Raw genomic sequence first — 15,072 nt, 5'->3', positions numbered from 1 at the left:
CACCTATGCCTGTGTTTTCATGGACTATGTCCCTGATTTCTTGCAATGGGATGGACAAAAACCCCATTTCATCTTCTCTAAAGAGAAGTTTTTCAAAGTGTATTATTAGTCTAAGAAATGTCCTCTGAGAAAGAAAAGAAAAATGCTTTTGGTCACATAAATAGGAAATAGTCTGAATTAGTGCCATCTGTTAGAGATTCACAATGAACATTTGTATGTTTTATCTGAGAAGTCCTGCCAATAAGAAACCCACTTACCATTTTTCTCAGCAAACTTTACCAAAATGTACTGCCATCTGAAATTTTTAAAAATTATGCAGCATCTTTAAGTCCTTAGAAAAACTTTTTAAAAACCTAAACAGTCTGTTAGTTATTTCCAACTCTGAAAGGTTTCCTTAAATATTTTTATAACTAAGTCTCACATTATTGTGTCAGGACTATGAATATCCTTTACCTATAGTAACTATTTTAATCATCACAGTAACACCAGGAGGAAAAGATTTTTGGTATTTCCTCATATTAGAAAAGAGAAAATTGAAGTGCAAAGATGTTCTTCAATTTGCTCAAAATCAGAATGGGGTATTCAGTTCTTCATTTAATTATTGTATCTGTATGCAAGGGTTTTAAAATTTAAATATTCTTTGGCGTTAGATTCATAACTTTTCTAGAATGGGGAATTCAAACCCAGGTAGTCTGAACCCAGATTCCATGCTTTTAACTCCTCTATGTACATAGCTTTGTTGCTATATTTCAAATGTGCAGAGAAGTGAAAAATGTCCCTCAACATTTCAGCTAATATTTTTTTTATTAACAGTTTTTAAAACCTATTATTGGAAATATCAGTAAGTCAACTTAACACAAACTTTAGCCATTTAGGAACTGGGGAACCTCAGCTTTATCTGCTTTTATCATCATATGTATTTTACGATAAGTGAGCTAATATATGTCCATTACAGAATTCACTAAGACAGGCCTGTCTGGATATCTCTTTGGCAACCAGTTAATTAATTGTAGCTGCCTCCTAGGCAACTGTTAATTAATTGTAGATGCCTGATAAAAATTGAGCATTTTGTCTTTGTAAATATTCTAGAATTCAGACTTCTTACTAGTAAAGAATCATTGTTGTATGCATGTATGAATGTCTTCATTAAACAAACACTGACTGAGAAGCAATTGATGCTGTGAATAATATTGGAAAATTACTTATTCTCATGAAGCTTCAATCTGGCCCAAGGGGGGATAATTTGCAAGCAAACAAATAAAAAATATTTTTCTACTTAACATTAAATATTAATTATTTAATTAAAAATAATATTTAATTAAATATTAAATATTTTCAGTGATAAGTGTTCAGGAGAAAATGAAACAGGGTGATAAAATATTAAATGAGGACAGGATGGAGACTATTTTGGGTAGTGGGGATGAACTCTCTTAGGAGGAAACATAACTGGGTTGAGGAAAAGGAGTCAGCTATGAGAATATTTAAGAATCGAACATTATAGGAAGAAGAAACAGTGTGATAAAAGTAGCAATCTTAAAAGTATTATACATTTCTATAATCTTTGCATATAAAATATGACCATAAGCTGATAAACTCTTCAATATAATACATCATTAGAACTTACTCCTTCAGATAACTAGATGAATTTACAAATGAGTCTAAAAAATCAACCAGATGTTTGTGTCAGCAGATGAAGTGCCAGTTGTCGCATCAGTGATGGAGAATGTAGCCCAAACATGACCAAGTCTTGATACTTGCTCCCTATCCTATGGTGATGATTATATTTTCAAGGCTAACCAATTGTAAGAGGAAATTGCACCAGTTGCATTCCCACACTCCATTGGGAAGGAGAAATAGGTCCCAAACCCACATGTGCTTACAGCAGGGAAGAAGCATGAGTCAAACGAATGAATCTCTCAAGCAGATTGGTCTGAATTGCATAAATGCAGGGCATGTGGGAACCTACTTAGCATAATAAGGAAGTTGACAGGGGAGATAAGACATTCCCTCCTACTAATTAGAGAAAGAGAGGACCTTAAGTATTCCTCTAGCTCGGAGACTCTCAACTGGTGGTAAATTTGCCCCATCTCACCTTCACTCAGGATATTTGTCAATGTCTGGAGACAATTGACTTGTGAAACCTTGTGGAGGGTACAACTCATATCTGGAGATTAGAGACCTTGATACTGCTAAGCATCCTAGCATTCACATGTTTGCTGCATCTCATAAGTCCCCTTATCCAGTATGTGTGTGTTTCATTTAAGCATTATTCTCAAAAAAACAGGGGTGCCAGATTTTGGATTGGTCCTGTTTTGGAAGAAAAAGTTTGATACATTTTACTGGCTCTAAAATTAAAAATTTAGGGATCAGAAACCCCTTTCAAATATGGTATTGTTAGAGGCCTCTAATAAGTAGTCCATGGAGAAAAATAAACCCAGTCATTTTCATTAGGGCATTTGGGTACAAGATATCACTCAGTTATTCTTTTAACAAAAGTAATTTTGCCTGGATTCAAACATTAAGACTAGGAGGGGAAGTCAGTTCTCAGGCTTATATAATACCATCCTTGAGGATCAGTGAGTACTGAAGAGTTCATAGAATCCAGGAAATTGTGGAAGCATCTTTGATCATCAGTTCAGTGTGGTTCTTAATAGAAGATTTGTTGCCTAAGACTACCTGGACAAGTCAAAGGCAGGTGCTTCTTCTATGACTATGGTCATTTCTTACTCACTTGCCACTGGTCCCTTGGTCCTTTACTTTGGCTTCCAAGGTTGTGATGCTCACTTCTTGTTTGTTGGACACCAATATATTCAGGAAATTATTATATTCATGTTATTGAATAAACAATATAAACAGATGTATGAGCACAGGTATAGTGAATGAAAGAAAGAGCATTAAAACGGAACTGCATCTTAGAAAACTGATCTCAAAGTCGTTATTAATCTTTGTATTTTAAACTCAATGGACAATTTTTAGACTATCAGCAGCCTTTGCAACAATTTTTCATTCCCTCCATCTTCCCTTTCTGAAATATGCTGTTTTAAATTGGGCTGATATCTTTATTTCCCTTAAAAAAAAGAAAATTAAATATTTTATTTGACTTCCAAGATCTCACAGTGTTCTAATTTTTCTTTTGTATCCGTAGTCACTTCTCAGTCTTCTTTGTTGCCTCAACCTCATGACCTTTTAGACCTAGTCTCTTTTAATCTATGCTCATTTGTTTGATTAGCTCAAACTCTTGAGACTTTATGTCACTTCTATGCTGACCATGCTCAAATTATCTATCTTGTTTAGACTTTTTACTTGAACCCTAGACTCATCTGCCTGCTCTCTAGCTGGCTATAAAACATAAATGTCAAATTTAACATTTCTAAAATCAATCTTCTGATCTAGCTAAGATCAGAACAGACCCTGTTCTGTCCTGCATTGTCCATCGGTCAAATGCAACTTCATCCTTCTAGTTGCTCAAACCAAAGTACAGTTTTAGTCTACTGAACTTTGTCTACTTTATTTTAGTCTACTGTCTTATTCCTCAGTCATTTCATCAATACATCATTTCATTCTATCTCCAGTATATTCAGTTTCCAGCCACTGCTTACCACTGCCACCAAGCTGCTCCAAAACACCATCATTGCCTCTCATTTGGTTTACTGCACTACCCACTCTTTAGTTCTCCCTACTCATATCTTCGTCCTCCTCAGCCTATTTACAAGTCTACATCACAGATATATTTTAAAACAAATCACTTTAGTCACCGATTTAATCAAGGCCTTTTCAGTGATCCTTCATCTTACACAGAAAGCCAAGTCTCTATGTTGGTTGACAGGACTTCATATGTCTCTCTCCCCACTATTATCTCCTTATTCCCTTTCTCCTTCTCTCCCTTTCAGCCACACAGGACACTTGGAAGTCTTCGTGTGCACATGTTGTCTCTGCTTTAGGGTCCATGCACTAGTGTGCTCCTTCCTTTCTTTTAAGCTTTGGTTAAAATTCCATCTTTGGGGGCCTCCCTGGTGCCGCAGTGGTTGAGCGCTGGGCTGCGAAGCTGCCCACAGCCTCTGCAGCACTGGTTCCCTCCCCGGCCACTGGGTGAGGGTCCCACATGGCGCACAGACCTCCCCTGCCGTGCCCGCTGTTCGCCTCAGTATTTCATCAGTCTGCCTGTTCTGCTCCCCGCTCTGGCTCTGGTGAATTCTCTCACCCTCCCGCACTTCTGACTGTACCCAGTGCTTGTATAAATAAATTAATTAATTTAAAAAAAAGAAAAGGAATAAAAATATTTAAAGAAATAAATAAATAAATTCCATCTTCTCAGTAAGGCCTGACCTAATCACCTTATTAGGTCACCTATTCACCCTATATATGAATTCTGCCTATTCACCCTCTCTAATTGTGTTTTCTCCATAACATACCATCTCTATGTTTTCTCCATAACACTTCAAATATCTAAAATATTATTTTACTTATTGTAGTTCTCCCTTCACTCCCTTTACTTTCACAGAAAATAAAGTCCTTTGGGGCCAAAGTTTTTGTCTTTTTTATTCACTGCTATACCCCATAACCCAGAAGATTGCCTGGCACATAATAATCATGCAAAAACAGTTGCTAAATGAAGAAAAGATACACACAGTTTTGCCTTTCTAACTGCCTGACAGTGTCTGAATTACAATAGCATTTCATTTATTGCATATAAAAGCTTATAAGATAATTATTGTATCCATTTAAAGATGAAGGAAATGAAATACCTAGGATTTGGGTCAATGAAGCCTCCAGAATTTGTATATACTAAAGACTGAAGGGTAGCATTCTAGTTAGTAGGATGATTAAAAAACTTGAAACTCGGGCCTCCCCTGGTGGTGCAGCAGTTGAGCTGTGAAGCTGGCTGCAGCCTCTACAGCACCGGTTCGATCCCTGGCCATCGGGTGAGGGTCCCACATGGCGCGCAGACCTCTCCTGCCGCCCGCTGCTCCCCTCAACAGTGTATTTCATCAGTCTGCCTGTTCTGCTCCCCACTCGGCTCTGGTGAATTTTCTCACCTTCCCGCACTTCTGACTATACCCAGTGCTTGTATAAATAAATAAATAAACCTTTAAAAAAACAAACAAACTTGAAACTCAGAACAACACTGACTTTTCTTATGTTGGGTGCTATACTTGAGAGTGACTTGAGAAATGCTGATCGCTTGCAGGGTACTTGTAACCTTTGGCACGAAATCTTGCTTTAAGTGTTGCAGTTGTTCAGAACGGTGGCAGCACTCAAGCCAATATGTTTAGGAGACAATGAGGACAACAGGTCATCTACAACAGAAGTTCATTTAGGGAAGTAGAAAATGACAAGACTGATGATGAACTTAGGTTTGGTATGGTAGGATATTAGAATGCTTTGCTAAGAACTGAAGTCATTCATTGGTTCCCAGCCTGTGGTGATTCCTAAAAATAATACGTGTTAGAACCCCCCACTGTGCTTCCTACTGGTGTAGATAAGTACAAGCTTCATGGGTTTTTGTTAAGAAGCCAGCTTTATACTGCTCTAATCATATGCTACTCTAATCATAGACTAGCATTTGGGAACAAGGTAAGCTAAAGGTTTTCAGGTGGCAGTTTTCTTTCATTACTCTATTTTTTTCAATTTACTTCTTAATGAAAAAATCCCCATTTCTATGTAATATATTTACCTGGTTAGGCAAATCTGACAGGGCTGTGGGTTTTTTGGAGTAATGTATCACACAATACTATTTTTCTCCTTCTGTTACAGGTCAATGCACAAACTGGCCCAGCTGGAGAGACTTGACCTAGGCAATAATGAATTCAGTGAGCTGGTAAGCAAATGCATTTTCTAAATTTGAAAAATAAACCCCAGGAGATTATTTCTTTGCTGTCTTATACCCCAGGTATTAAATCATCTTGCCTACATTTGCATTTGCTAAAAATAAAATCTGGGAATTAAAAGGATTGTTTGACTATCTAATAAGTATAGTAAGAGAGCTCATAATATTCAGATTACTAAAAAAAATTAAATGGACAAAAATTGACAGTTTTGAGCATCAACCATGCAGCAGGCACTATACTTAGTGTTAATGTTTCCTATGTTGTTCTGATTAGCCATGTTGCCGTGTTAACTCTATGTAAAAGAGCTGGCGGTGGTTATTGATTTACAAAGCTTTTAGGTGGTTGAACAAGGGTTAAAGCAAGAGTTCATTAACTCCAAAGTCTGTTCCTAGAAGAGTTCTGACTTAAAGGCTGCCTAGTGGCATAGCATGAGACAAGTGGCAAGTAATAGCCTTCATTTCCAATTGTACTGAAAGAATCTCTCTAGTGAACTCATATTATAACTTCACAGCCTGCAAGATTGGCAGAATTCTGCCTGCTCCTTTCAGGGTCAAGTTTTCTATAAAAGGTGCCTGAAGACCAAAGTCTCCAATGCAAATGAAAAAACAAGTACTCTTTTACAAGCAGACCCAGCTTTTCTTTATTCAGAAATCTTCATCTTGAACAATTTCGAATTTCAAAAATCGATTCTATCTGAAGTGTATTTTATCTATTTTTAACTTAAAATATTTAAGTAAATAATCAGCTTTTCTCTGCCAGCTCCATTGTGAGCTGTTTCCTGTGCAAATTACTTAAGCTTTCTAAGCCACATTTTCCTTTCCTTTAACATGGAGATCATAACAATTCCTCCCTCACAGAGCTTGTATGAGAATTAAATGAGATGATGCAGGTACAGAGCCTAAAAAAAAGGTGATCCTCAATCAATGTCACTGTACACAGGTGATGGAGTTTAATTCATACTACATCTTGAATATGCAAAGAAAATTAACTTTCTTTAACCTTGGCCATATGTAATCCAGTCATTTCCCCAGCTTTGATCAGCTGTTTATTGAGAATAAAAACAGACTTTCATTCTTCTTGAATAAAAGTGTAATCTGATTTAAGAAGCTACGTTGTCCCTTTAGGTTGTGTTCATCTTACTTGCATAAAAATTCTCTGGCTCTCATATGTGCTCTCACTTGCCTTTCGTCTCTCCTTTACATAAAAGTTGGGTTTGTTGGGCCTCCCTGGTGGCGCAGACGGTTGAGAACCACACTGTGAAGCTGTCTGCAGCCTCTGCAGCGCAGGTTCAATCCTGGCCGGCCAGAGAGAATCCCACATGGCAACAGACCTCTCCTGTCTCGCCCGCTGCTCCCCTCAGCAGTGCACTTCTTCAGTCTCCCTGTTCTGTTCCCTGCTCTGTCTCCGGTGAATCCTCTCACCCTCCCACTCATCTGGCCTGTATCCCAGTTCTTCTATAAAAATAAATAAATCTTTTAAAAAAAAAAAGTTGGGTTTGTGCAAAGGAGATTGCAAGTCTTTCTGACCTGAGTTAAGGGACTCCCCAGTCTCAGGTTAGTTTCCAGAAATGTGCCAGCAGCACATGCTGGCCTCTGGGGTGATGGCTGCAACTGACATTGCCTTCTGTGTTAACTCTGCAATTCTGAACCTGTGGTCAGTGCTTTAGGCGCAAGCAGGGAGCACTGACCATCTCATTCTTGCTAATATTGCTACCACTCAGCTCTCATTGGTTGCAGATGCATGATTCTCTGTCCCATTTCCCCTCCTGCATTGGGTTTGGCAATCTATCCCAAGTTTTAGCTGTTGAACCTCTTTTCATGTGCCTGTTGGCAATTAGTATACCTTTTTTAGAAAAATATCTATTCAGGAGTTCTGGCTATTTTTAATTGGATTTTTTTTCTTATTGAGTTGTTGAAGTTATTTATTTGAGATGTTAACACTTTATTGGTATGATTTACTAATATCTTCTTCCATTCAGTGGTTGTCTTTCCATTTTGTTGATGATTTCCTTTGTTTTACAGAATCTTGTTAGTTTATTGTATTCCCCCCAAAGTAACTTGTTGATATCCAATAGGGCAAGTCTCTCCATATAGGCACCTGGACATTTCCTTTTTTTTTTTTAGGATTTATTTTATTTATGTATACAAGAGCTGGGGTGCAGGCCAGAGGTGTCAGGGGTTGTGGGGTGAGAGGATTCACCAGAGAGAGAGTGGAGAGCAGAACAGGCAGACTGACTGAAATACACTGCTGAGAGGAGCAGCAGGCAAGACAGGGGAGGTCTGCTGTGCCATGTGGGTCAGCTCCCTGGCCGGAGATCAAACTCCTGCTGCAGTGGCTATGGATAGCTTCATAGTGCTGAGACTTAACCCCTTGTGCCACAAAGGAGGCCCTGGACATTTATTTTTTGTATGAAATTTAGAATTAGTTTATTAAGTTTCCTCAAAAAGAAAAAGCATTATTGTTTTTTTGATTGGACATGCATTGATTATATAAATCAAGTTTGATTGGTTTGACATTAGAGCACTGATATTTTATGTTGAGTCTTTTTATTCAAAATGCAGCAAATCTCCACTTGTTGATTTTAGTATCTTTCAGTGATATTTTATAGTGTTCTTCAAGAAAGTTTTAATTGTTTTTAGTATATTCAAGTGTGCTTTTTTATTGTCGTTTAAATGTACCTTTTCAAATTATATCTTCTATCCACTGTTTTGTGTGGATATACAGTAATCCATTAGATTTTTGTGTTTTTTAAGTAATATCAAGCTACCAACTAAACCTGCTAAATAACATAATTTATTTACTTGATCTGTTTAATGTGTCAGTTACTGACAGAGACAGTTCCCAAATATCCACTCAAATTCTAGATTAAAAAAATAAAATATGGATTTTAAAAAAATGCCTAAATAATATAAATATATAAAGAGTAAAAACAATTATATAATAAAAACATGTTTTTTAAACACAATGTAAAGTTGGACTGAATGTAAACATTCAGAACTTTTTGAGACTATGAGTATCATTTAACTATATAATATTTAAGACAGTATATCAAGCTGTCTTCATGAAAGCATTGCATAAATTCAGCCATCCATGGGCAATAGTAGAGGATTTATAATCTATAAAACTACTTATATAAAAGCTTAAAAAATTCATTCTAAAAATCACCATTTTATGCTTAGTGAGGCTACAGATCACAACAAATAAAGTTTTATAATCTCAGTATTCAAACTGACTTGATTTCTGATGACTTTTTTCACTTTTTTTCATAGAGTCAAACAAAAATTTCAAGTAAAAGAATAAAGAATGGAGACACTGAGCTAGATAACTGAGAAAAAGTGCCAATCATTTTGTAGAATATCTGTTTGATTTATATAAATAATACAAATATGTTTTCTTAGAAATTTGAAACAGTATTTATGCTGATGTTTTAACTTGCAATTAAATATTAATGTTTAAATTGTTTGAAAAAAGTTAGACTCATTCTACTAAAACCATAGTAGCCAATGGTTTCACACATATACCCCAAGTTTGCCAAAGATGTGCTCCTTTTACTTACCTAAGGTACATGTGTACATCAGACATATATCCAATTTTTATATTTATATCCAATAATTTCCTCTATAAGTAATTGCAGCACAGGTTTGCCATAATTTCTTATCACATTTTACTGATTATTCTTCAGTTGAAGCTTATTAAAAAGAACAAGGTTACACAATAAAATTGCTTTAATGTAAATGGCCACCCCATTTCTAGGGAAAATATTTAAAACATCTTAATTATTAATGCCTCCATTTCCTATATTTGTAAAACTACTGAAGACATAGATTACATCAGAGAAATTGCCAGATGTTATTAGTATATCAAAAGAAACTTGAGAAGTGAAAGTTTAATACAAAGAAGGGCTAATAGGGGCCTCCCTAGTGGCACAGGCGGTTGAGTGCAGAGATGTGAAGCTGTCTGCAGCCTCTGAAGTGCCAGTTTGATCCCCGCCCGCCTCAGAGCAACCCACATGGCAAGCAGACCTCTCCTGTCTTGCCCGCTGCTCCCCTCAGCAGTGTATTTCATTAGTCTGCCTGTTCTGTTCCCCTCTCTGTCTCTGGTGAGTCCTCTGGCGGGAGCACATCTGGCCTGTACCCTGGCTCTTGTATAAATAAAATAAATCTTTAAAAAATAAAATAAAAAAGGGCTAATAGCATGTTACGGAACTGAAAGGGTAAAAGCTGATAATGAAGGATCACAGAAGAGATAATAACTCTAGGACGCAGTTATAATCTCTAGTGTAGATAAGAATTGGAAGATGGTAATATAAAGAATTATCAAAACTTAAAATCAGAACTAGATCCCCCAAAGAGGGACAGTAGCCTGCTGGCAAGCTGGTACCTCTGACAGGGATGTAACAAGGCTGGTTTTAGTTATAGGGAACTGTGTTGCTGAAGTTTAGTGTCACTGCAGAAAGTAGTGTTTTCTTGACATGCTAAAATGACTAGGAAGCTAACAGAAGGAGTCATAAGTTCCTTCTTCCTTCTCTATCCTCCGGTGTCTCCCTGTGCACCCAACTGTCAAAGTCTGATACGGTGCCACCTGTCAAAAGAGAAATGTTGTTAGCCCCAGAATTATAAAGGGGACTATAGAAAGGTGGGCTGGCAGCTTCAAAGCAATAGCTTAAAACCAATAAATTGGTACTGTGTCCTGAGAACTGTAGATAAAACAAATTCTCTTTTGGTGACTCAATTTGGCATTATTTTCTCCAGAAAGTTTTCCTTGCACCTAGGGGTAAACCTGCAGGCTCCCAACTGGCACTGATTAAGTGTTTTTGAATGAATAAATAAATGAATCATTTGAACCTAAAAGTGAACAGTTTGGCCAACTCTCATCATCATAATCATGTCCATATATAAATTAGAATTTTTAATTCAAACTAAACAATGACAGAGCTGAAGAAATACTTTAACCTCTCTGCAAAGCTGTCATTCTATAATTAACTGTCCTTCAAGGAGTCAATTTTAATACACTTTGAAACATACTTCTAAACATACTTCTATGTTTCCTCCATGAAACTTTAGAACATTGAGAGCCTTAACCAATAAGTAAGTAAAACAGTATTTCCACTATCTCTGGAATGTGAAATCCTTAATGAATCATTTGGTAAAAATGTATTTTCTAACTGAAATAACTGTGGAGAATTTTTTCCTTAAGAGGATCAAATTGGGTCTCTATTTTCATAAATGCATCATACATTGACCTAGGAATTTAATAAGCAATCCCCAGTGGTGTCACTCATCCAAATAAAGGAATCATTTTCTTGCTTTCAAACTTTTTCTTTCTTAACAATAAAATAAGTCATCTTTGCCTCTGTTTTCAAAAGAAGCATTTTTCTCTTCATTGTGATTTCTCATTACTGCAAAGCCATGATGGGGACTATGGATGAAATTAGTCTATTTGCCTTTTCATGTTGGATTTTTCTAAGAAAGACACATATCTCACTCTAGTTCAGTGCACTAATGATTCTATCAACAATTTCCACCCAAGAAATGAAAGTAAAATGGAATGGTTCCTGATTGGACCAGGGTGAATTACATTAAGTAAGAGTACAAATGTATAATGAAGACATTGCAAAGAAAATAGGAATGTCTGCAATCATAGAGAAAACCCAAAAAAATATTCTTGAATTGTGAATAGGGAATATGAACACCAAAAAAAAAAAAAACTAACAAAAACTTTATTGAGAGTAATCAAATTCAGACTTAAATTGTCCTCACTAACATACTTAATGTCTGGATGTATTATCTGAAGTTGAATTAATAGAAAAAATAATTTCAGATTTTTCACAACAAACCAAAACTAAAAGACAATGAAAATGCTAAGGATAAATATAAAGAAAGAGGGTGGGGTGGAAAGAGAGCTAGGGGGGAGGGGAAAGGATGTATGGAGATATAATAAGAGAGAAGTGCCCAGGGAAGCTCCCCTCAGAATGTCACATTTCAGTTAAAAACCTAAATAAGGTGAGTGGGTGAACCATACAGATATCTGAGTGGAAGATTCTTCTAGGCAGAAGAAACAGAAAGCACAAATATAGGAGATGGCGTAAGGTGTGGACAGCAAGACTAGAATGGCTGAGTAGAGTTAGTGTTAAGAGTAAGTGATACATTATTATGGGGTGCTAGGCAGGAAGAGGTAGAATCTTGCAAGATTTTTAAGGATGTTAGCTTTTATTCTGAGGAAAATGGAAGCCTTTTGAAGGTTTTGAGCAAGTAGAGCTGTGGTTTAACATATTAACCTGGCATTATGTTAAGCTGGAGTATATTACCTTCATTGATTATATTGCATTATCATTATCTCTTTGATAACAACATGTCAAGAATCTTGTCAAGAATAAATGGAAAGAGAAGGAAGGTGGAGTCAAAGAGAGTACATAGGAAGTTATTGCGATAATATGGGCAAGAAATGATAACATCCTGGATTTGGGTAGTAGCTATAGAGAAGGCAAGAAGTGGTTGATTTCTGGATACATTTTAAAGATATAACCAGAAGTGGGACATGAACATTAGGGGCATCCTTGTTCAAGAAATAATACAAAAGTTAGCAATGCATAACTAAGTACAAAAGTGAATATTTAACATGAACAAAGAAACTATGAATTTTAAATCACAGATTAAAATACAATTTTGAAAAACTGACAAATGGCATGAACATCATAAAATCCAGGAAAATAACATAATTACACAATTCTATAATACTATTCTACCCCTTCCATTTTTTGACTTCATGTTCTTTGACAGTCTTTTTACATAACCAGTGTTTTATAACATCATTTGCTGCGGAGGTACTAGAAAAATTGCCCAATCTTTTCTGTACTATGTTTCTTATTAGTGATAATTTGGAAATATTCATTGCAGTTCTATAATTTTTCATTGATATACCTTGGAAATTTTTAGGATTATCAATATCAGAGCACAGGTGAAAGTTCCCCCACTCCATCTGGATTCTTTTAAGTCTAGATGGGTGAAAAAAATTAACATCAGTTTAATAGGAGAAAAGGCCAAAATTTAACAACATAGCTGGAGAATTTACATGGTTACAAATTCTAAAGTATAATAGAGCAATAGCAGACCAGGGATATTTATTTGGTGTTTAAGGACCTGAGGTGTCAAGGAGAGAGGAATGGACTTGATATGACATTCAAAAAGGGGGTTACCTCATCTTCACTCTCTGAATAAAGATAAGATTCTTAGATCAGAAGACCATGTTCAGTGATAAACCTACAGTGTACGATACACATGTACATATTAAACATCCTATGACACTTTTGGGGAGACTGATCCGACAACATCAAATTTGGAGATAAATTTTAAACCTTGCTTCCCTCTGCTGTTTGACAGGATTTCCTGTAATACACAATAATCTCTCTATCTCAAGATCTTAAATTAGTCATATCTGCAATTTCTCTTTTTCCATGTAAAATAACGTATTTATGGGTTCTAAGGATTAAAACGTGGATATTGTTGGATGTCCATAATTTAACCAACCATAGCCCTACCTCTGCCCCCAAAGACTGAAGTATGACACATATGAAAAATTCACTCACCCAACCCAAGTAGCCCAAAAACCTCACCCATTATACCAATTCAATTACAAAATCTCATCTAAAACTCAGTAGTTTAAAAGCCTCAAATTTCATCAAGTAAAGCATCTAAATTAGGTATAAGTAAGATTCTAACTATAATCCATCCCAGAACAAAAATTCCTCTTTATCTGTAGACCTGTGAAACTAGAAAACAGGCAATCTGCTTCCATGACTGTGAGATAGACATATGGTATCAGTTATAGACATTCCATACAAAAAGGGGGATAATTATTAAAGGACAAAAGGAGTCTATACACAGAACCGATTTCCAAATCCAACCAGGCAAATTACATTAAGTTTCAAGGCCTAGGAATAACCTTTGTGGATCAGAACTATTACTGTGTGTCTATGAGTCCATCTGAGTCATTCTTCTTTTTCCAGGAAAAAAAATCAAATTTTTGCAGCTGAGTAGATTTATCAATCTGTTTCATACTTATAGAATTTTAGGAGTCTGGCAATCTTTCATTTTGTTCTGACTCTGTCTCCTTCAGTCCATGCTGACAGTCTTTCTGTTGGTATAAAATTCTTAATTAACTGTGGATCTCTCATGTATATCTTGAGGAGTTCCTATTACACAAGAGGTTCCTCTAGAGATCTTTCCTGGATAATCTCATTTTCATTCCTGGCTTCTCGTGAGATGTCTGACAGGTTCTATGAGACATATACATAATCTCTTCACTGTGCCCTCTGATGAATGATTGAATACTCTCACATTTCTGTCCTTACAAGGCATTAGGAAAAAGTTGTCCAGACACACACCTGACTTTCTTATTCAAGTTCATCTTCCTGTCACTGAATGTCCTGATTTTAGCATCTTTGGCAACCTGGACAGACTGAGAACATCCCAAATCAAGTACTGGTTTCTTTCTACTTAACATTTCTCTGAGTTTATCCCTTTCTCTTGCCTTTTACTATGATCAGCAAGTCAACCTGGCCATACCTTGAAATTTTTGCTTAGAAATATCTTCCCTTAAATATCTAAGTTTATCTTTTATAAATTCTTTCCACATAATTATTGATACAATATACCTTCTATGTAGCAAAGATCCATTTTCCATGTTTTTATTTTTCTTTATATTTCCTCATCTCCTTCTGAACCCTCACTAGCAGTATTTTTAAAAGTCTGTATTTCTAAAAAAATCTATTCATGATGATATACATATTCTCTAAGAAGATGCAGATTTGTCATTACCATGCTTTTCACTTCTTATGAGTCCACCTTAGCAGTCATTAACATTCATATTTCTACTATAACTATTTTCAAGACAATATAGGTTTTTCTCATTCATGCACCTCAGATCTTTCCTAGCTTCTACCTACTTTACAAACCAAAGTTCTTTGTACATAATTAGATGTTTATTACATCAACAACCCACTTCCAAGTGCCAAAATATAATACCTATTGATAAACTATAATAAATCATGAAAAATTTAAGACACTGCTGTTTTAGTTATCAAGTCAGGCCCCTTGTAGATGCTCTATAGGACAATCCCTTTTCTTTCCTTTTCCAGCTTCTAGAAGCCACCTGCATGCAGCCCTTAGTCCTTATTTGTATCACTTCAACCTCTGCTTATGTTATCACATTTCCTTCTACACCTTCTCTGATTTTCCTGAGCCCA

At 36.1% G+C, this 15,072-nt stretch overlaps 1 protein-coding gene across 16 annotated transcripts in view; it reads left to right on the top strand.

The window, feature by feature from the left end:
* The window catches only part of LRRC7 (leucine rich repeat containing 7), a 433,981-nt gene that overhangs the window by 278,497 nt on the left and 140,412 nt on the right, over window positions 1-15,072 (top strand). For 15 of the 16 annotated variants that reach the window (XM_037499532.2, XM_037499531.2, XM_037499527.2 and 12 more), the window contains one exon: window positions 5,755-5,818. In XM_037499532.2, the coding sequence (XP_037355429.1) occupies window positions 5,755-5,818 (64 nt within the window). Of the gene's footprint in view, window positions 1-5,754; window positions 5,819-7,035; window positions 7,203-15,072 lie in introns of those variants that run through there. The other variant, XM_054691291.1, reaches the window with a different exon arrangement.

The sequence above is a fragment of the Talpa occidentalis genome, unplaced genomic scaffold, assembly GCF_014898055.3.
Source record: "Talpa occidentalis isolate TD23 unplaced genomic scaffold, MPIMG_talOcc4v2.1 talOcc4.9, whole genome shotgun sequence".
Classification (NCBI taxonomy): domain Eukaryota; kingdom Metazoa; phylum Chordata; class Mammalia; order Eulipotyphla; family Talpidae; genus Talpa; species Talpa occidentalis.
The sequence above is the reverse complement of the archived record's forward strand: the minus strand, read 5'-3'. Positions and strand labels throughout refer to the sequence as shown.